This window comes from Mustela nivalis (assembly GCF_964662115.1).
Source record: "Mustela nivalis genome assembly, chromosome: 18".
Classification (NCBI taxonomy): domain Eukaryota; kingdom Metazoa; phylum Chordata; class Mammalia; order Carnivora; family Mustelidae; genus Mustela; species Mustela nivalis.
Window position 1 is genome coordinate 59,387,423 of NC_139037.1, and position 22,192 is coordinate 59,409,614.

The 22,192-nt window shown below is 61.2% G+C and overlaps 1 protein-coding gene across 1 annotated transcript; it reads right to left on the reverse strand.

Moving 5' to 3' along the window:
- Positions 1-122: 122 nt before the first annotated feature.
- Positions 123-17,834, reverse strand: ERFL (ETS repressor factor like). The gene is made up of 6 exons (XM_082710913.1): positions 17,782-17,834; positions 4,907-4,986; positions 2,214-2,448; positions 1,663-1,858; positions 1,440-1,557; positions 123-1,084 (listed from the first exon to the last, which is right to left on the reverse strand). The coding sequence occupies exons 2-6, from the start codon at positions 4,971-4,973 to the stop codon at positions 636-638; spliced, it is 1,065 nt and encodes a 354-aa protein (XP_082567039.1). The 5' UTR covers positions 4,974-4,986; positions 17,782-17,834; the 3' UTR covers positions 123-635.
- Positions 17,835-22,192: the final 4,358 nt, after the last annotated feature.

Genomic DNA, 22,192 nt, shown 5'->3' on the forward strand with positions numbered 1-22,192 from the left:
CTGTCCCACTGCCTTTGTCCAGTCCTTCCTGGGTTTTGCCAGCGACTCCCCAGTTGATGCTCCCACCCCAAGCCCCAACTCACCCGTGACGCCCGGATCCTGCACAGCTCACACTCCTTTCCTTTCTTTTATTTTTGTAGTAAACTCTCTGGAGGTGGCTAGTGGGGGTTGTGGGGAGCTGGTGGGGAGGGGGCCCTCCTGGGCGGGGCTGGGGGCGGGGTTATTGCTCTGAGCTCCCTGTCCCAGGGGGCTTGTGTGGGGAGGGGGTCAGGACTGGGGCCGGCACAAGGGGAGACACAGCCACACAAACACACAGGGCACAGCACAGGGGGCGTGTGGGCAGGAGAGGCTGGGCGCCATATTGCACTTTGGGAGTGGGGCCAGGCGGGGACCCCCCTCAAACAAGCCTGGGCAGGAGGCTCGAGGCCATCACCGTCATGTTCCCTCCCTCTCTGGACAGGGGAGGGGAGACCCCAGCCTGGGGTGAGGGAAGAAGGTGGGCAGCCAAGTACCCGGTCCTGGGAGGGGGTCGAGGGCTGGTCCCTGGCCTTGGGCGGGACATTGAGGGTAGGCCAGGCCAGGCATGAGTGGCTGCCCAACCCCCACCCTGGTGGAACCCTTCACCCCACACGGGTTCAGCTGCCGCTCCCCCCTTTGCTTGCCTTGGCCTTGGGGGGCACAGGGAGGCCCTCATCACCCTCGCTGTCAGAGCTGCAGCCGCTGACGTCCGTGATTTCCAGCTCCGAGTCGCTGTCGTCCTTCCCACCCAGTGTGGCCTCCGGACCCCTGGCTCCTGGCAGCGCCAGGCGAGGGGCTGCTGCCAGGCCTGAGGGGCGCTCAGGACCCAGGGCCTCCCCTGCCGCAGCCAGGAGGGGTGAAGTTGCAGGGCCTCCCCCGGCCCCTGCTGAGGGCAGGTGGCCCAGGGTACTTGCCAGAGGGTTAGGGTAGAAGTGCGGGGGGTACAGAGAGGGGGGCAGCTTGGGGAAGGGGCCGGTGAGATACGGGTTAAAGTTCCAGGGATAGTCTGGGAAGGCGCGACTGTAAGGACCCAGCAGGCTGGGGGGCTTGGAATAGCCAGTGGCACCTGGGGAACACGGGGTGGGTCAGACTGGGCACACCGTGGGAAGGTGCCCCCACCCTGTGCTGTCTGCCGAGGTCTGCCCATTGTGTCTCCTACATGGCGTCTGCCCACTCTCCACCCCCACCTGGTTTTTCCAGTCCTTTGTCGCCTAAAAGCCCCTCTCCCAGCCTGTCCCTGCCCCCTTTTCTCTCCTCCGTCTCCCCAAGTCCTCCTGTGGCTTTTAAGCACAGGCACACACCCAGCCTCGCCCTGGGCCTCCTTCCTGCGTCCTTCCTTCCCCCATCTTTCCCCATCCTCTTCCCTCAGACACGGGCAGCGTGCCCCCCGCAAACCGGCGCCCACACCCGCAGGCCCTTACCAGAGCCCAAGAACTGGAAAGGGCTGTCCAGACGCAGCTTGTCTGTCTCAGGAGGGAACAGGGGCGCCCGGGCCCCTGGCTCTCCCAGGCGAGGGGCCGAGAACAGGGTCTGCAGTGTCTGCAGAGGGAGGCGAGGGAGGCCTCACAGCTTAGACCAGCTGGGTTGAGGGCTGGAGAGAGGGCATCAAACCCCCAGTTCGGGGACCCCAGTGTCCTAACTCACCTCGGGGGTAAGGGGAGGAGCATCTGGCCCAGGCGTCCCCCCAAAGGGACCAGGGGTCAGCAAGAGTGGGGAGCCCGTGGTGGCTGCTGCCACATCCAACAGTGGGTAATTGACAAGTACGACTTTGCTGAAGTTGAACTTGTAGGTGAATCTCTTCCCTTTGGTCTTATGGAGAATCCGCTTGTTGTAGTAGTAGCTGTGGGGAGAGGGAGGACAGGGGATGCTGGGGAGGGGCACCGAGGGAGGTAAAGAGGGCGCCCCGGACTCATTAGTGCACAGAGCACTAGCAGGGAAACTGAGGCTCACAGAAGTCCCTTAACCCAGTAGCAAGGCAGGGGTGAAGCAGGGGCTGGGATCCTGGCTTCTGGCCTTCCTCCTCGAGTCCCTCCCTCTCACAGGTAATCACAGGTAATCCTTCCCACCCAGTGTGGCCTCACAGGTAATCACAGGAGCTACCCCACGGAGATCCCTGTGCCTTGGGAGCCCAGGGATTCTGCCCTGGCAGACCGAGAGCAAACCCCCAGGGCCAGCCTCCCCCTGCCCGTCCTCACCGCAGGGCCCGGCTCAGCTTGTCGTAATTCATGTGAGGCTTGCACTTGCGGATGCCCCAGAGCCGAGCCACTTCGTCGGGGTCCTTGATGACGAATTCCCCGTAGTCCCCCTGCCAGGCGATGACCCCCTGATACTCCTCCTTCTGCAGCAGCTCCAGGATAAAGTGCCACAGCTGGATCTGCCTCGAACCAGGGGACGACTCCGGCTTGTAGGCCCAGTCCGGGAAGGCAAACCCTGGGGACGGGAGGCAGGGGAGTGGCCCCGGGTCAGGACGCCAAGTCCAAGGCTCTGGGTCCCCCGCGGACTTGGGAACCAGGAGGCCCCCCTGAATCCTGGTCTCCAAGGAGCAGCTGCCCAGCTTCAGCCATCTTTAGGGAACCAGTTCCCACTCTCTCTACCCCAGGTAGCGTCCAGGCCCCAAACTGTCCAAATAGTGGCAAAGAACTCCGTTGTCCAGGGAGCCCGGAGTAGCACCTGCAGCTTCCTCCTCTACCTTGGCACAACTCGCCCGCATTCGGGGTCTGGGGGTAGAGTGTGGGGAGGCCACGGGAGCGGCACCCCTCCTTGTCCACAGCCCTTCTCCTACTGCCCCCTCCAGCCTAGCCCCAGGAGGCCTCTGGTCTCGCCTGCTCTCGGGAATACCATCAGTCTTGCTGTCTCCCCTCCTCCCACGCCCTGGCCCCCCAATCCACGCCCCCCCACTCCATCTCTCCCTGACGCCCTCCACTGACCACAGGCTGCCACGTCCAGGCCTGTCTGCGCGTTCGTACCTTTCATGTCCCATGTCCCCCCCCACGTCTGTGCTCCAACACTCTGAGCGCCCATGTGTCAGCAGACACCCACAGTGTACAGGTCCCACAGACGTCCACTCACACTCCAGGGGCGCCTAGTGACACCACGGCCTACGGGGGGGCAGCAGAGTGGGGTGCGGCAGCTCACACACAACGTGCCGCCAAGGCAGGCCCTACGGGCCCCCCAGAACAGGGCCCCACTAACCACATTGCCACATCAGGAGACGCACAGGACCATGAAGACCCAGCTACCAGTGTGGCATCAAGACAGGTGTCTGCCTGACAGGCACACATGGGGTGACACCACACCTGTCCCCCTTTGCCTCAGAGACCGCAGGCCCAGACATGGGGATGGAAGGATTAGCCCGGAAGGAACTAAGCTTGAGCTGGGAGAGCAGCCACGTGACCTATGTGCTGTGCATGCCCAGGGTAGATCCCTGCCCTCTCTGGCTGACTAGAGTTTCAGGGGTGGGAGGCAAGGAGCAGCAGGGTCCCACCTGGGCTGCCTGGTGTGTCCCTGGGTGCTAGTGCCTCCCCTGCCAAAGGCTCAAAGGCCAGGCAGCTTCCTCCCTGAAAGGATAATTTTACTCAGGCCCATTTTGGGTCTTTCTTACCCCAAGAGACAGAGCTCCATCAACCCACGAGCTCTGGCACATTCCACACCCGGAACACATCCTAGTGAGGAAGAGGCAACCCCAGAGATGACACCACACAACTGGCCACACACGTGCAGATACACACTCCAATCTGGAGCCACCATCTGTCCTCAAACACACGTCCCCAGGTACATTGTACCTGCTGACACACACTCGAGAAGACCTACCTCAGCCCACAGACACACACACATTATGACGACCCCCCAAAGTCCATCACACTCAGTGAAACACAGCTGCAAGAAACCTCCTGACACACATACCCCAACACACACACACAGGCCTGGGGCACCCACCCACCCAGCCCAAAGCCCACCGAGACCCCCATCCTGGACCCCAGCCCAGACCCGGAAGTAACAGCAGCAAGCTCCTCACCCCACGGAGGCAGGGACGTACTTGGCGAGCTGGCACCCCCACTCCGCCAATCCTGAGACATAAGCATGCTAGACATCCCAAAGAAACACCACCTGCCCAGCGCGGAGACACCCAGGTAGCCTCCCGTGTGTGTGCAAACAAGCACAGCAGCTCACACAAAGACTGACGCCGTGCAGACATACTCTCCCAGTGTGACCCCTTCTTCCAGAAGCTCCAAAGCGTGACATAGGGACACATTCTGAGACACCACATAGAAGCAGGCACAGACTGCCCGTCCGCGTGCGCGCACGCACACACAATGCACTGGCACAGACACACACTGTCCGTCTGAGGGGCGTGTGACTTGGCACATCCAAGCCAGTCTTACTGTCCACATCCCCAGCTCTGGGTGTCCACTTCTGAGTAGGCCGTCCGTCCTCTCTCCCAGGGCTCCAGTGGGCCGGGCCATGTCTCCATGTCCCCCTGCCCAGGCAGTCCCTGTCTGTCCACCTGCGCCTGGCCCGTTCCCCCATGGTCCCCACCCCTGCTCCGTCAGTGCCTGGCCATCTCCAGTCTCCTTGCCTCTCTTTGCCCGAAGGTTCTGGGCAGGAGCAGGCTGAGAAGTACACAACCGGGACCCCAGGACCTCAGACCCCTGAATCCTGTCTGTTTTGGACCCCGATACCTCCCCCACCCTCCAAAGACCCTCATGTCCCAGCAGGCAAGTGGCAGGGACAGCGGGCTGTGAAGTTTTTAGCCAAGTTTTTCATTAGGGGGTTGCATTGAGGGGACTGAGAGCGAGACCCGGACAGAGGAGGGAGGACAAGGAGAGGTGCAGAAAGGAGGAGCCGGCTGGCTGGGAAGGGGCGGGAGGTCCGGGCCAGGGCCAGTTACCAGGGGTCCAGAGAGCCGGCAGGGCGGGCGGGGCGAAGAGAAGGTCGGAGACGCAGCTACAGTCCATGGTGGAGCCAGCCCTGCAGAGAGGCCGGGACAGACACGCGGGGACAGGCAGGCAGCAGTCAGGAGAGACAGACAGGGGTCAGTGGGGTGGGCGCTCCCCCCAGGCCCACCCATCCTGCCACCCACCACCCTCTCCACCCACGGCCAGCGGACCCTTCCTCCCGCAGCCTCCTCCTCGCTCTGTACCTCGATCACTACCCACAGCGCCCCCAGGCCTCCCTCCCCACTGCTCCCACCGGCTTGCTCGCTCACACTGGCTGGCTCGCCCCCTGCCCACCCCGTGCCGTGCAGGCTCTGCCGCTGCCTTCTCTCCAGCCACTCTCTCGCGCCTGACCTCTCAACCGTCTCTGCGTCTCTGTCCCTCTCTCTGGCCGTCCCAGATTTGTCTCCCTCTGAACCTCGCCCCCACCCCATGGCCCGCCCAGCAGACCCCAGGGCTGGCTCATCTAGCTCCCCAGCAGCCCCCAGCTTTCATCTGCCAGCCCAGAGCTGGCCAGACTCGGCCTGCCCGCCCCGCACCCTGCAGGAAGGCTCCCACAGCAGCCCCTCCCCAACCTGCTGCCCAACCCTCAGACCCCTGCCACGTGCACCAGCGTCCCCACCCCTCAGACACCCCTTCCCCTTGGATCTGCCTCCCCCTGAGATAGCCCCCCTAGATACCCCCTCCTTAGATCTCCCCCTCAAATAGACCTTCCCTCAAACATCCCCCCCAACAGCTCCCCTCAGACAGGCTTCGTCCTTGGATATGTCTCCCCTCAACACAGCCCCCCTCAGACACTTCTGCCCTTTAGATCTACCCCCCAAACAGTACCTCTCAAACACCCCTTCCTCCTCAGACATATGCCCCCCCAGAAACCCTTACCCCTTTGGATCTGCCTTCTCCCTCAGACAGCTCCCCGTAGACCCCCTTTCCCCCCTTGGATATGGCCCCCCTCAGATCCCTACTCCTTCAGATACCCCATCCCCCTGAGACACTCCCTCCCCTCCCCTCCTGTCTCTCAGAACCTTTACATTCTGCCAGCCCCTCCCCGCAGGTGCCTGCTATCTCGGACACCCCCCCACATCCAACCCTCAGACATCAGCTCCTCTCAGACACCCACCCCTCAGACACCTCCGCCCCTCACCGTGCCACCCCTTGAGACCCCCTCTCAAAGAAAGCACTTTCCTCAGACCCCCTGACTCAGACACACCCCCCTCAAATACCCAACACCCATGACGTGACATGCTCTCGAATACAGCATTCCTCTCAGACTTCACCCTGCCCAAAGATCCCGGACAGCTGTTCTGTTCCCCAGAAATCCACCTCACCCCTTGGATGCCAGACAAGACTTGGCAGATGGCCCGTTTCCTCCAGACCTGTCCGGTCCCTACAGACACCCAGGTGCCCCCCCCACACACCGCCACCCAGTGTCCCCTGCGTCTCTCCCACAAGATCCCCTCCAGCACTCAGACCCCCTGCCACCTCATTTGCCTTCTTGGGGTCCCCCCACTGCCTGCAGCCAATCTGCCCCCACGCCCCCATTCCCCTCTGTCTCCCATCCAATTTCCCCAACTTTCTCTGCTGTTCTCCTTCCCGGTCTCTCCCGCTCTATGTTTCTCTGCACTCACCTTTTTCCCCTTCTCTGTCTCCCCCCATCTCTTTTCCATTTTTCTGTCCCTCTTTCCTGGTCTCCCCACAACCCAGGGGTCTCCCCCATCCTTCCCCACCCACTCTCCCTAACCCCTGTGTCCCCCCCCCACCAACCTCCCTCTGTCTCCTGGATCTCTGGCTTCCCCACGCCCCCTCTCCTCCCCGCCCCGTCCCTTCTCCCGGCTCTCCCCTCTTCCCCCTGTGCCCCCCGCCCAGCCTCTGTGCCCCCAGCCCGTCCCGTCTCAGTCTCCCCATCTCCCTCCCGGCTCCGCACCTCGCTGGCCACTTCTCTCCCACCTCCCACTCGCTCTGCCTCTCCGGGTCCCCCTCCCTCCTGCCTCCGCCCCCACCCCCACCCCCATTGGCCCCTCTCATTTCCGTGTTGGTTTTGATTTCTCTTCCCGACGCTTTCAACTCCCCGCCGCCTCCTCCGGACACGTTATAACGAGGAGCCGTGGGATCGGCGCTCCGGGCCCTGCTCCCACGCTCCCCCCGCGTCTCTCACATGCATCTCTGCTGTCTCGCCGTCTCTGCCGGCCCCTTCTCTGTCCCCGCCTCTGTCCCATGGGGCCGCAGGGACTGGGTCCCTGCCCTGACTGTCGGGGTCCAGAGAGCCACGTCTCAGGGTCCCCGTGTCCCTGTCTCAGGATCCCCACGTCTCCCTGTCTCCACACTGCTCTTTTATGTTTCTAGGTGTCCACGTCTCTCCTCCCCACATCCTTGTCTCTGCATCCCTCAGTCTCTGTCTCCATCTCTGTCTCTGTCTCCGCATCTCTGTCTCTGCGTCTCTGTTTCGTCCCAGTGTCCGTCTCCTGGGGCCCCTTTGATCTCACCCTGCCCCTGGCACCCCCCTGGCCCCATTGATCGCTGGCTGATCGACCGATGGAAGGAGCGGCCCCGCAGGCCGGGGCTGCAGGGCCAGGCAGGGGCCCCAGTAGGACGCTGGACAGATGGACAGCGGGCCCCAGACCTGGTAGCTGTGGAGGGGGAGCTGTGGCAGCCCCTGCCCCGCTGGTCTGCGCCGTGCGGATGGGGACTCCGGGCAAGCTTTAATTTTTAATTTTATTTTGCTTCCTCCACCCCCCCCCGCCCCCCATCTCCACCGCCTGCAGCCACGGCACAGAATGTGTGTGTGCGCAGCAGTGGGAGCAGGGCTGCGCAGGCAAAGACGCTGCCGCTCTCCCCTCCCTGCCAAGCAGACACACAGCCCAGGCACACACACCACACCACCACACACAGCACACAGACACGGGTCAACAAAATCACACACACAGGACACCACACGGACATGGGCCAAGAGTCACACACACACACGCCACACGACACAGGTCACCAAAATCACGCACACACCACACCACACCAACACGGGTCCAGAGTCACACACACACCACACCGTTGCAACACATCGCACACAGGTCAACAAAGTGATACACACCACAAGGTCATGCCCAACCCATCACACAGACACAGGTCGACAAAGTCACACATACCACATGGTAACACACCACATAGACACACCATCAGCTGAGTGACACACACACCACTGTCACACACACAACACACATCACACTAACGTGTGATGCACAGGTCAACAAAATTGTACACAAAAAGACTAACAACCCACATTCATCACACAGACCCACAGAGCAGCTCGGCACACGTACCACCATGTCTCGTGCGACACACAGACAAACAGGTCACAAGGGTCACACACTCCATGACCGTCACACACACACCAGGATGGCCACAGATATTCACACAGAAACAGACACATGGCTATACACAGATCCACATACACCACACACACCAATTCAGTGCCACACAGAAACAAAGACGCACCATCCCCAATCACAGACAGAAACCCACCCACACAGACGCAGAAGGACACTGAGGCTCACAATCGAAGGCAGACACACAGACTCTACGCCATCTAGGAACAGAAGCCCACCCAGACACACCCCTGCACAGCCAAGTCCCACACAGGCGACACCCAAAGCACCCAGTGTCCCACAGACACGCACCAGAGACCCCACGTGCACACTGCTCCCACGCTCACAGAGCCAGAGACACACGTGTGGCACCCACACAGACAGCCACCATGAGACCACGAACACATGTGTACCCCCCCACACACACACACGGGCCAGCCCACACAGCGGCACGCTCAGACCCGAAGGCTGGCTGGGTGAGGGGCTGTGTCCGGCTGAGGTGGGCCCTGGGAGCTGAAGCCTCCCTGGGCCCCCACTGTTCCTGCCACCATCGGTCCAGCTGTCTGACTGTCTCCCCCATCCACGCACTTCTCACGCCTTGTGTGGGCATGCGTGAAATGGGCACGGCTCGGGCCTACTTCTGCTACCATCTCCCCAGAGACGGGGCTCCCGGCCTCCTTCAGGCCCACAGGGCTGCAGGGTCTTGCTCACTGACGTCTTTGTTGTTCCATCTGTCTCTAGCTCCAGATACCTCTGTTTCTGAGGGCCTGAGTTTCTGTCTCTGTCTTGGGGCATCTCTGTCTCTCTCTGTCTCGGGGTATCTCAGGCTCTCTGCGTCTCTCTCTCTCCCATCGCCTCTGTCTCCTCACCCCCCATCACCCCGGCCCCCTGGGCTGGGGTTTAACCAGTTGTTTTGATTTCTCTAAGCTGCTCTGGCCGCCTCGGGAGCCGCCTCGGGCCTCGCCCCCCCTTCAACAGCCCCTTCATCCCTCACCCAGCACCCCCTCCCCTTAACACAATCTGCACAAGTGGAATGAAAATTGATTTTTTTTTTAAATTTCATATCTTCTCCGGGGCTCTGTCTAAAGAGGAGAGAGACGCGGCCCGAGACCCTTCTCCTGCCGCCACCCCCGCACACGCGCGCACACGCACACACCCAACAGGCACACACATCATGCCTGGACACGCACACACACTCCCACACTCCACCTGCCCCCACCCAGAGACACACCCCTCCCTGTGCCACACACCCATGAGGACACAGCTGTGCGCGTAGCAGACACACATGCAGACTCCCGCACACACTCTCCAGGCACCCCCAGTAGGCACACTTCACACACCCTGTCCCATCCTGGCGCAGAGAGCCCAGCGGCCAGCTGACGCGCTGTGGCATGCACGCACACGCGCACACACACACCCCTGTCCATACAGATCACAGCCACTTCTAAGTATACACGAGTTCGAGGGAGGCCCCACTATGGGCACCAAGGAGGTCCCTGGGGCTGTCCCCGGGCAGACAGGGTCAAGAAGGTGACGGGGGCTTTCCTGCCTGGACTTGCCACCTGCAATCCTGAGGTCACCCCACCTCCCGACATGACCAGCATCAACCGAATGCTGTAGCATGACCCGGGCGGGGTGTCTCCGTGCCTGGGGTGTAGAATGCGTGTGTGCGTACGTACATACATGTACACACACGCACGCACACCACTCACTACTTCTCCCAAAGCCACACACTGTCGTGGCCCCAACAGGCTAGTGCCTTTGCCGGCTCGCTCATGCCCACACGGACACACAAAACACCAGGATGGAACCACACACACCTGGGCACCTGCAACACACAGGCCGCCAGAAGCCACACAACACATGCAGCGGCGCCAAACACATGGCCGTGCTCCCATGTCATCCCAGACGTGCAGCCTCACGAGCCACTGGGCATCCGCTCCCTGGAGCAGGGCACACAGACCCCATCCAACCATCACATGCAGACCCACACCCACAAGGACATGAAGACTTCAACGCTCTCCATCGCCCACACAGAATCATTTCCTGGCCAGTCCCAGACTTGGACACAGCCCGCAGGCTCAGAGGCACAACGGCCGCCCCAGAACACAGAGCCCATGACCAAGCAGGCCCCCACGGGTGGCGGCTGTGATGCCCAGGTCTGGGGGGAAGGGTGGTCGTAAGCACCACCATCCCACACCTGCTCCTTCCCTGAGGTCCACACACCCACACTCACCAGCCCGGTGCCGGGGGTCTGGCACCCACTCTGTCCTCCCACCAGGCCTCAATCGGTCTCCTTGCCTTCAGGGAGATGTGCTCCCTGGTCACTGAGACACACCACCCGCCTGGCCAAGTCCAGACACAGCCCAGTTTCGGGCAGTCACCCCAGACGTTCACAGCACAGCATCACACAGCAGTCACACACAGGCTCACAGACACGGCTCCGGGGGCTTCTCCTGCTCCCACGCTCACGCACCTGTGCTCGGGACGCACACTCACCGCCACAGGTCACACCTACGTGGACTGCCACACAAATCCCAGTCACACAGAGAGACATGCAGTGTCACACACTGAGACAGCTGGAGACACACAAGCACACACAAGGGCACGCGGGCCAGAAGGTGCACTGTGCAAGAGACAGAAGGACAGAATGGCAGACAGACAAGGCTCTGGTTTCCCAGCCTGGAGGTGTGTCTGTGACAGGCGGTTTGGGGTCGTTCGGAGGATGGAGTTGGGGCAGAGGTGGAGACCTCATACCCACCCTCTCCCCCACTCCCTGTCTCTCCCTGGAGCCGGTGTCTCTGTCTGTCGTGGGTCTCTGGGTCCATCCAACCCCCTCCCTGTTCCTCCCTCCCTCTCTCTCTGAGTCCCAGTGTCTGCACAAACGTCCCTGGGGCTGTGGCCAGCACGCGGAACCATGTCAGTTGGGGGGTGGGGGGAGAGCATCCCCGGGGAGGCAGGAGCTGCAGTGCCACGCACCCCGCCTACCAAACAGAACTGGGGGAGGGGAGGGGAGAGGCGCAACCACAGAACGGAGCTCAGGCTGCTTCCCTATCCCCTGCCAGCATCCTCCTGCCCTTCCCCTCAGAGACCCTAGAGAAGGAGGAAGCATGGCCGGGGATGGAGGGGGAAACAGGGAGCAGGAGAGACAAGGGGGGCGCGTAGAAAGAGAAGCAGGAAGCAACACCTACCGGGAGACAGATGGGGACAGAGACCAGAGGGACACGGAGAAAAGATGGGAGAGCAGAGAGTCCTGCAAAGACAGGGAAAGAACAAGACCCCGAGAGATACGGTGGTGGTGGTGGAAGGGGGGGGGGCCGGAGAGCCAGGGGAAACCCGGAGAAGGGGAGCGAGTCAGAGCAGCCGGGACAAAGTGAATCAGGGAGCGGAGGTCGGGAAGAGAGATTGCTCCAAGGAGGGACCTGGGTGAGAGAGGAAGGAGAGGAGGGGCAGAGAGGCGGAAAATTGAGGGATTAGGGCAGAGGCGAAGGAGTGGACAGGGAGGGCAGGGGACTGCTGGGCAGAGACACAAGTCAGCGGGGAGAAGTACAAGTATGGGTTCAAGGCCAGCGTCATGCCCAGTTGCAGTCCTTGGCAGGGGGGGGGGTCTGTGTTGCAGAGGTTTGACGGGGGCCCCTGGCTGTCACCCCAACTCCTTCCCCTCCAGATCTCTGCCTGGCCAAGACCAATTCCCAACTCCCCCCTCATCCCAAACCCCTACCTTCTACCAAGGCTCCTTAGTCCCAGCATCCTCCCCCAAGCTCATTCCCACTCCCCAGGCCCCACCCAAAGGCAGGGCTGGACCTTTTGGCCCCAGGCCTTGCACCACAGACAGTGACAGACGTCTACAGGAGCAATGACTGTGACTGGTGGTGGGGTAGAGGGACAGAAAGCAGAAGGCAAGCGTGGCCAGCTAATCCCAGGAGCTCTGGGACGCAGGGGCACCATGGATCCTGTTCATGGGACTTGACACCAAGTATGTGCTCAGGAAATATTGTTTAAAGGAAATTCAGATTAAAAGGAGCAAGGCAGGGAGACAGAGAGATAGGGCATCAAGGGACAGAAAACCAGAGACCAAGGGATAGCCAGACCCGGGGTCAAAGGCCTATAGACAGGAGACAGGAGGGCGAAGGAATGGAGACAGGAATGGAGCAGAGAGGCAAAGGGACAGATGGGGAACTGAGGCACAGAACACAGGGGGACAGGGAAACAGATGGGGAAATGGGGGAGAAGGGAGTGACTGAGGGTCAGGGAAAATGAGCAGATAAATGGGGTCAAAGACCCAGGAAGGCGAAGTTGAGACTCAGAAAGGGAAGAGAGTGGGTAGGAAGACAGGAAACAGAGGGCAGGGCCTGAGAGCCTGGGGCCAGGTGTGCGGCCTGGGTCAGCTGGAGCTGGGTGCCCGTGGTTCAGGGGATCCCATGAGGGCCAGCAAAGGGCCAGGGTCCGGCTAGGCTAGGGGAGGCTCGGGGCTCCAGGGGCGTCGCACGGTGCTAATTCAGCTCCATCGATCAGATGGGATGAGAGCAATAAATTATTGTGACAAGATGCAATCCTGGCCCTCGTTCTGCCGCCGAGGCAGATCGATCCCTGTCCCCAGCCCCACACCCGGGCCTGTGCCCAAGCCATGGCCCAGACGCCTCTGCCCATCTCCTCCGTTCCCCCACCTCACACACTGCTGCTGCCAGCCAGGTGGGGCAGCACCCCTGGGGAAGAGGAAGGGAGCCTTGGAGGGAAGACCAGCCCCTATCTGTCCCAGCACCTCTGGCACCCTCACCACCCCATCCTCGCCAAGACCTGGGAGGTAGCAATGGCCAGGATGCCCATTTCCCAGACGTGGAAACTGAGGCTCAGATAAGGAAAGTAACTTGGCCGAAATCCCACAGGGGTGGGTGGGGCGGCCTGGCTCAAATGTAGGTCAGCATGACTTCAAGCCCCCCCAAAACCTGCACTGCCAGAAAGAACAACGGACCCGGAAAAAGGAGGAGGGGGGAGGCAGAGAGAGCCTGAGAGAGAGAGAGTACAGGACACAAAGAAAGAGATGATAAAAAGAGATAAGGTACAGAGACAGAGAGAGAGAGAGAAACACAAAGAACGAAAAGACAAGGAGGTAGGAAGAGACAGAAAAAGAGTCTCAGCTTGGGAGACAGTCAGGGAGGAGGCCGGCAGAGATGGGAGAGAGGAAGGGAACAAAGACAGGGCAGGCAGAGAGGGATGGAGCTGGGAAAGCAGCCTGTGGAGTGATGGGTAGTTCTGGAGAGCAAGGTGTGTCTGAGGGGACAGGTGTGTGGTGGCAGGACACAGGCTGCCTGGCTGCAGGTGGGAGGGAGTCCTCCTCAGAGAAAGGCCAGGTGCGCCAGCAGGGAGGCAGGGGCGTCCGAGGGCAGGAGTGGGGGGCTGGCAGGAGGTTGGGGTGCAGGAGAGCTGGCAGGCGATGCAGAGACGTGCGTTGCCCGAACGACAAGGTGGGCAGATGTGTCCATATGGAGGAAGGAGGTCACCTAACAAGCAGGTGTGGGAGCTAGGGACACCTGGGTGACGGAAGTCAGATGGCCTCCAAGATCGACCAGCTCCTGAGACCTCCAAGAAATGACTGCATTTCCCTGGGCTCAGTTTCCTTCTCTGTACAGTGGGGAGAAGAGTAAGGACATGCCTCATATGGGCCTGGATTGGATGAAAGGAGACCGTGGTTAGGAAGAACGGAGAACACCGCCTGTCACAGAGACCGGTGGGGGCGGGGGTGGAATAAGCGGCCACTGGAGGAGGAGCCTGGCAGGCTCCAACAGGAGAGTGCTCAACTCTTGATAGCATTGTGAGTTCGAGCCCCCTGGGTGTAGAGGTGACTTAAAAATAAAATCTGGGGTGGGGGGGAAGCAGGAGTTGAGAACTTGGGAGGAGCAGGCACGTGCTACTCCAGGGGTGGTTGGTGGACCAGCTTGTGAGGAAGGCAGAGTCTCAGGCTCCATCCCAGCCCCGCTGCACCAGAATCTCTGGCATGAGGCCCTGAGCTCTGGGTCCTGGCAGGCCCTGAAGGGGTTTCCAGTTCCCGCCAAAGTCTGAAAACCTCTGGCATAAGGGAGTGTGTATGATGTAGCAGGCCGGTGCAGAACAGCTGGGGGCAGGTGTTCCAGGTGTTTAACAAACAGCACAGGTGGTATCATGCCCTTCCATTAAGGTGTTCCCTGAGCAGGCAGAGGGCTGGTGACGCCTTCCGTGAAAAGGGACAGGCATCTCCGGAGAGGAGCAGGGCGGGAGACAGGAGAGGGATCTCAGGGTGGGCTCCAAAGGTGTGGGGGTGACAGCTTGCATGAGCCACTGGTGCGGACAAGCACAGCTGGGGCAGGTGGCTGTGAGCTGTGGGGTAGGTACACGACGTCTGAAAAAGCCACAAAGGCAGGCGACTGGCTGGCTCAATCAGTAAAGCCTGTGACTCTTGACCTCAGGGTCCTGAGTTCAAGCCTCACATTGGGCAGGGAGCTTACATTTAAAAAACTTTTATTTTTTAAAGAAAAAGCTATGAAAAGACAAGAGTTACATCGCATGGGGAGACGTGAGGGAGACTCCATGTTGGGTCTGGATGTTATGTCGAGGGCCTTGGGGACAGTCTGGGGACAGATGCCAGGGGTAGGGCAGAGGCCCACTGGAAAAGGTGGATTAAGGAGGGGGGGCAGATGGGGAAGTCTCAGCATCTGTGAGGGGAGGGGTGGAACCCAAGCGGGTGATGCCTGGGGGCAGACAGGTGAGGGAGGTGCAGACATACTGGTGTGAGCTTGGACAGCAAGGAAGGAGGAAGTGAGAAAATGGGGAACTTGTGTGGGTAAAGAAGAGAAGCAGACGATGCCGGAGGGACAGGTGTGGGGAAACAGGTATACAGGTCAGATAGGACCCCGTGGCCAAAGACAGATTCCCTGCCCCAACCTGTGCCTGTGAGAAGGGGCAGTGTGTGTGAGATGGTGAGATGAAGGAGAAGCAGAGACAGAGAGACACCGAGAAGAAGGTGAGCAGCAAGTATGAAGGCAAGACAGGTGACTTTCAGAGGATGAAGGCTTGTAGGAGAGGGACAGGAGGAAGGAGGAAACACCAGATACCCAGGGACCACTGTACGTGTGAGCGGTCAAGATGTGCTGAGGTCAGGAGACCCAGGGGGTAGGTGCACATGTTGTCTGGGATGAGTTACCTGGAGGACAGGTGTGGGCAGGGCAGGCGGAAGTAGGTATCTCTGTGGGAGACGGGAGGGTGGGGAGTTAGGGGTGGGGGAGTTAGGGACCTGCAGAGAGCACCGGGGTGAGGCAGATGTGTTTGGAAGCCCCTGTGGAAGGACCAGGATGGGGTGGCCCAGGTGAACACCGTGAGGGAGAAGAATGTGACCAGAGAGGTGGGAGGGGGCAGGTGTGACCTGAGGGCAGATTAAGAGAAGGCTCAGGTCCATGCTGCTGAGCTAAGGAAGGTGTGTTAGTGTGTGTGTGCGCATGCGCATGAAAATATGGTAACAGGTACTGCTTGAGGGGAGGCAGAAGCAAAGAAATATGAAAGTGTGAGAACTAAGTGTGTTTGAAGCTTTAGGGGACAGGTGGGGTGATACAGGGGCAGGTAGGAAAGGGACAGAACAGCACGAAATGAGACTGATGCAGGGATTCAAGCGGGAAGGGCAGATTCTGGAGAACAGGTGTTACCTGGAGGGGCAGGTAAGAAGGGCAGTGTGTTACCTAAGAGACTATGGGCATCTCTGGGGCACGTTTCAAGGGACAAGTGTTAACCTGGAAAAACTAGTGAGAGGAAACAGGTGGTACCAACAGGGACAGATGAAGAGGACAGGTCACCTGCAGGGGACAGGTACAAGGAGTCTGATGTTACCTGGCCATCCAGATGTGGGGAACTGAAGAGAAAACGTTAAGGTGACAGGTGTGCAGAGGGGCAGGTATGAGCAAAAGGTGTTACCTGAGGCCACAGGTATGTGCAGTGTGGCTCTTCAGGGCCATCTGAGGCCTTGGTTTCACTCACTTCCCTCCCCTCCCCTCCCCAGGGGCCCGTTCTAGCCCTGGGATCTCTTCCCCGGGCTTTGGAGCCAGGCAGGGGCAGGGCACATGGTTAGCTCCCCACTCATGAGCTCTGGGCTCAGCGAGGCCGGCAGGGCCTGCCGGGCAGCCGGGCTCCTGAGGCTGCTTGGCAATGCGGAGCGCGTCTGGGCCTCGGCGGGCCGGCCGGGCAGGGGGAGCGGGCGGGGGGGCCGTTTAGCCGTGATAGATCCGCGCGCCGCTTGTCTCTTAATCTCCGGAGCGACCGATCGATTCGCTATTTCCCTTTGTTGCCAGAAAATTCGATCCTGGGCCTGGAATTAGGTCCCCGGCTTAATCTGAGCGGAAACCAGCGAGGGGGAGACAGAGACAGAGATGCTGGGAGAGACAGAGACAAAGAGATAGTAAGAGACAGAGAAAGGCAGAGACAGAGAGACAGAAAGGGATGCTGAGAAAGACGCGAAGAGAGAGACGCACAGAGATTCTGAGACAGTCCAAGAGTTGGACCAAGAGGAAGAGAGAGATGCTGCTGCCAGAGACACAGATAAAGAGCCCAAAAGAGACAGAGAGAGATCCTGGGAGTTAGAGGTGGACACGGAGGTGCCCAAAGAGAGAGAGACACGGTAAGGAGAGACCCAGCCAGAGAAGACACAGCAGAGGTGGCCCTGCACAGTCCTGGGACAGTGCTGGAATGACAGAGAGGGGACACAGCATACTCAGCCGCCAGTCCCCAGAAGGACTCAGCCCCCCGCAAACCCCGAAGGTCAGGGCTAGACCTGCACTCCCAGCCCCAAAGTGTGCAGACCCATTTATTGGCCCAATGTCCTTCCCACAGGCCATGCTGAACCCCCTACACGGGATATCCACGCCCCAAATATCTAGAGCCAACTGTGCATACCCTCAGCCTTGAGCTCCAGCTCCAAACCCAGACCTCCCAGCTCACCCCCATCCAAACCTACATACTACCACACAGCCCCAAATGTCCACTCCCCTTGGCTGACCCACAACCCCAGTCAACTCTCAACCCCAAATATGCAGTCTCTTGGCTCTGAACCCCCAGGTCCCAAATTCCAAGTCCTCAGTCCTGGCCCCTAGCCCCCCATCCCACCGCCCCAGGATTCTAGCCCCAAAGGTCCAGGCCCACCCTCAGGTGTGCCCGCCAGCCCCGGTTCCCAAACCGACCCCGGCTCTCCCGGCCCCCACCCCTCGCACTCTCGCACGCGCTCCTTCGCCCCCGCGTCCCGGGCCCCTGCTCCGAGCGCGCACCTCCAGCCCTCTCCCCCTCCCACCTCCCCAGAGCCGAGCGCTGCCACACCCGCCGCCTCCGCGGGGGCAGACGACCCCGCCCGCCTTCCCCGCCCCGGGCTCCGCGGCCAGGCTCCGAAGGTCCCCCGGGAGCGCCTCCCGCGCCCCGCCCCCTCCCCGCCCCTGCGCCGGCCCGCGGCGCTCACTCACTTTCCGGGGTTTGCGCCTCCGCTCCGGTCCGGCGACAAGTGTTTAAAGTTGGGATCCCGCGGCCATGGCCCCCGCGGCGTCCTGGGGAGCGGGCCCCGGGGTGGGGGGCGAGGCCGGGCGGGGGTGGGGGGGCGACGCCCGGGGTCCCGGGAGGACGGAACGGAAGCGAGAGTAGAGGAGAGACCCGGACCCAGAGGGACGGTCGGGGACCCGGAGAGGGGGGCCGCGCGGGGACCGGGAGGCGCGGAGAGGGGCCCGCGAGAGAGAGGCGCGGGGAGAAACGCGGGCCGCCGGGCGCGGGGCGGGGGCGCGGGGCGTGGGGGTCGCGGGCGGCCGGCCTGCCGAGCCTCCTGCGCTTCCTCCTCCTCCTCCTCCCTCTGCTCCTCCGCGGCGCGCGGCGCGCCTCCGCCCTTGCGGCCGCCGGGCCGGCTCGGCGCGCAGATATATGGAGGCGGCGGCGGCGGGCGCTGCGGGGGAGGGGGCGGGAGCGCGATCGATGGAATATAATTTTCCTCAAACTCGGAAAATAAAGTTCAGAGCTGATCAAATTTGAAAACAGATGTCGAATCGCGACTCTAAATAAGGTTCGATCCCGGGACTGAGGGAGTGGGAGTGGGGGCGGGGTGGGTGGAGAGGTGGAGAGACACCCCACCCTTCCCTCCCCGCCCCGCCCCTCCCCTCCCGAGGAGGGCACGCGGACAAACCCACCCGCGGGCGGGAGGTGGAGGTAGCAATTACGCGTCTGGGACCTCCTCCTGGACACGCGAAACCGAACCCGGACACACAGGCCCAGGACGTCGGGACGCACGGATACACTGGCACTGACAGTGCCAACACACACGCAGGACGCAAGGCTCCACAGCCTAGCGGGCACTGGGACACACAAACCTGACACACAGATGTGCCCTGACCCACACACTCACAACCACAGTGACATGCAGCTACACTCCACCTCCTAACACACAAGCCGGGGCCCTATGGACAGACACAGCCACATTCCCCTGCAGGGGCCTATGGGTCGCAGGAACTCACCACACCCGCAGCCACCGGGAAGGGCCGGGATCTGCTCCCACTGAAATAACCAGAGAACAACCCCTGGCCTGAGGGCCCTGAGACCCCAGCACCCTACCCCCACCCCGGGTTCAGCGCCCCCCCACCAGCCTGACGCTGGCCTTCACTATCTAGCTACCCTCCTCTTCCTTCTCTTGTGCCTTCCCCTCACCTCCTCCCTCTCTCCCCCTGTGCACTTCTGTCCCCCCCTTTTTTCTCCCATTCTCGGGTCAGGTTCTGCTGCCCCCCCAAACACCAGTGCCACCTTCTCAGGGAAACAGCAGCCCTTGGAGTCACCCGCCTCTAGAGGGAAAGTGCCTGGGGCAAAACGACTGTCCCCAAATGAATATGCTGGGTCGAGGGCAGCTCAGCAAGATTGCACCAACCCCCACTGACCTCAGGGGACGGCGGGGTGGGGGGCAGAGGAGTGATACCGAAGGCGGTAGAGAACCCCAGAGAACTTCAGACAGGCTCCAGATCCTTCAGCCCCTGCTCAGCATGCAGTTGGGCTAGCTCCTCCGCACCCACGTGGAGTGTCTAAGCACAAGCCTCAGTTTGCTCAGCTGCAAAATGGGTCAATAATGACCACTCCCTCCTGGGGAGGGACACACAGCAGGCGGGGGGGGGGGCGCTCTACATTGGGTCAAGCGCTGAAAAAAGCACTCGCTGTGAGCACCACTACTTCAAAATAACCTCGTTAAAATGTACTAAATTCTGCTGGAAAACAAGGATCCCCTCACTTGTTTCGACATGGAACATCATCCTTCCAGACAGCCTGCGGAAAGCCCCTGCCCTGGGGGTCTCTACCCCTTCATCAGGCCATACTTGAGACCCCCTCAGGAGAGCCACCCTCTTCTGGAGGTCTAGAACCCCCCCCACACCCTATACAGCATCGTTGAGGATGGCTCACCAAGCAGACTTGTACCTGTCACCCGACAGGACTCCTCATCAGCACGTGATGCCCATTCAGGAGGAAGACAACAGCTTCCAGGTGTTCCAAGAAAGCTAGAACACTGGCAGGCCATCAGGAACACCATCCGGGATGTATTTAATGGCCATTCAATGCATGAACACCTGGGAGAGAAGCACACCTGAGCCGAAAGGACCCAGTGGACTGTGTGCTACGCCGTCCAGTAAGAGCCTGCCCTCTGGGAAGGCATCATTTATCACGCTGCACACAACACCCTCCTGGAAAACAGGACATCCTTGGGACGTCAGCAAAGAGCACCAGCCCTGAGGGCTTTCACACTCCTTATCTCTCAGCCCCGCCTCTGGGAGAGGAGGGCGTCCCTGGGAGAGGAGGGGGTCAGACTTTAGGCAACACGTGTGAGGGGCTTCCATCGCCCCATGAGAGGTAGTGGAGAACCCCCAGGGGGACTCTGATGCCCTCGGTGGCCAGGGTTGGATCCGCTGCACAACCACGCCCATAGGCACGTGAACACAGCCCCGTCTGACTGCTCAGACACCCCCCCCCCCCGGCCAACTCCCCGCACCCCTCCTCCAGGAGACACCTTCCTGATTTCTGTAAGACCTCTGGGGCTGTGCATCTTTGGACAATCCGTGCGCCCTCTCTGAGCCCCAGGCGGCTGGGAGGATTCGTGAGGAGGATGTCAGAGCATGGCACGTCCTGTAAGCACGCAGGAACTCGACAGAAGTGAGGGTTCTTACAGTCGAGCATTCTCCGGGAGCGGGGTGGTCACCCAGGCGGCAGCTTCCCTCGTTAGCAGTATTGCTGACACCTACCTGACTGCAGGAAGGGTCTCACAGGAGGGGGGCCATTAAGCTGTACTTAACATCCCCAGGGAGGCTGCACCAGCAGAGGGCTGTAGTTAACACCCTACTGAGACAGAACACCCTCAGGGTGTTTAATGCCCCCTGGAAAAGAGAGAGAGAGAGAGGGCACCCTCAACCAGCCTGTAACACCCAATGGACTGAATTTATTACCCATGAAGCAGAGAACACTTCTGGGGTCCATAACAGCCATTAGACTCTCTTTACCACCACCACCCCCAGGGAAGGAAGGGACCCCTCTGTTGGGGCACAAGCCTCCCTTTCCATTGCTTATAACACCCTTGCAGGGGGTGTCTGGGGGCAGCGAATACCACTAAGGTTGACAGAGGGTGAAGCCAGGATGGACATAAGCAGGCCTCCCCGCTAACCCTCACCCTGCCCAGCTTTACCGCAGCCGTAGGAGCTCAGCCGTGGGGTGGACTGAACATTGTCTTGGCGCAGTTCTAACAGCCATGACGATGAACCCTTTACTGGTATTTGTTTGGGGCCGGGCATTGGCCAAAGCCTACACGGAGATGAACTTCTCTAATCCTGTCTGCGACAACCCCACGAGGCAGGGGCCGTTTTGGATTGTCTCCATTTTACTGATGAGGAAACCGAGGCACAGAAGCCCCTTGCCGGCTATCACACAGCTAGTTAGTGGAAGTGGGCCCCAGCCTCCGCAGCCTGGCTGGAGGGGGCGGGATCTGGTTTTCGACCCCCCCCCCCAGGCTGGCTAGACCCCCTGCTGCCTCCACCCCCACCCCCGCGGATTAGACTCAGGTCTTGGGCTGGGACCAACACCACCCTACCCCTGCTCTCTGCATTTCCTCTACACAGTCTGACGTCCCCTCAGCAGCCCCGGGTTGGAGGCTCCCTGAGGGCAGGGACTGTGGGCGATTCTGCTGTGGTTCCCCAGTGAGGGCAGAGCCTTTCGCTTAGGGCCTGGGGAGACCCAGTGAGGGGAGGAGGGGAAAGGCAGTAGAGAGGAGTGTGGGGAGGAGGGCTGGGGAGGAGGCTGAAACTGGACCAGGACTCACTGAAGGTGCTGGGGAGTGGGAGGGAATCCAGAGGCTAGGGGAGGCAAACGTGTGGGCAGGAAGGGAGCAGACAGCCTCCTCGCCCCTCCCCCACCCCCTGGAAGGTGGAAGAGGGCGGCTGGCAGGGGATGGGGCAGGCTAGACAGACCACCACACAGGCGGACAGGAGAGCAGAACGAGGCAGGCAGCCAGGGCATGGGCCTGGGGGTATGGGGGTGGGGGTCAGACAGATGGACAAGAGTGGGGTGTTGAGAAGACTGACGGACAGATGGGGGAGGGGTCCCAGGGGAAGGACCGGCGGACCTGTCACTTGGGGTTGGGCAGAGGACAGACGGACAGCAGAAGAGAATGGCCATGGCGTGGGGGAGGGGCGGGGGGACGGGGGGGGGGGGACGGACAGACGGAGGACGGCAGGGGACAGGCGGGCCGGGTGTGCGGGGCCGGCAGGCGCGGCCCGCGAGGCCAGGGCCAGGCCGAGGGCGCGCGCGGTGGCGGCCAGCGCGGGGAGGCGGAGGCCGGGCGAGCGGCGGTGTTTGTGGAGCTGTCGGCTG

What these genes read in the sequence shown, in the direction of transcription:
- ERFL (XM_082710913.1), bottom strand. Translation starts at nt 4,973, where the DNA reads ATGGACTGTAGCTGCGTCTCCGACCTTCTCTTCGCCCCGCCCGCCCTG. An exon ending in GCCGGCTCTCTGGACCCCTG is followed by an intron (nt 2,449 to 4,906) that starts GTAACTGGCCCT and finishes TCCCGTCCCCAG; the next exon opens with GGTTTGCCTTCCCGGACTGG. An exon ending in CTCCTCCCCTTACCCCCGAG is followed by an intron (nt 1,558 to 1,662) that starts GTGAGTTAGGAC and finishes CTCCCTCTGCAG; the next exon opens with ACACTGCAGACCCTGTTCTC.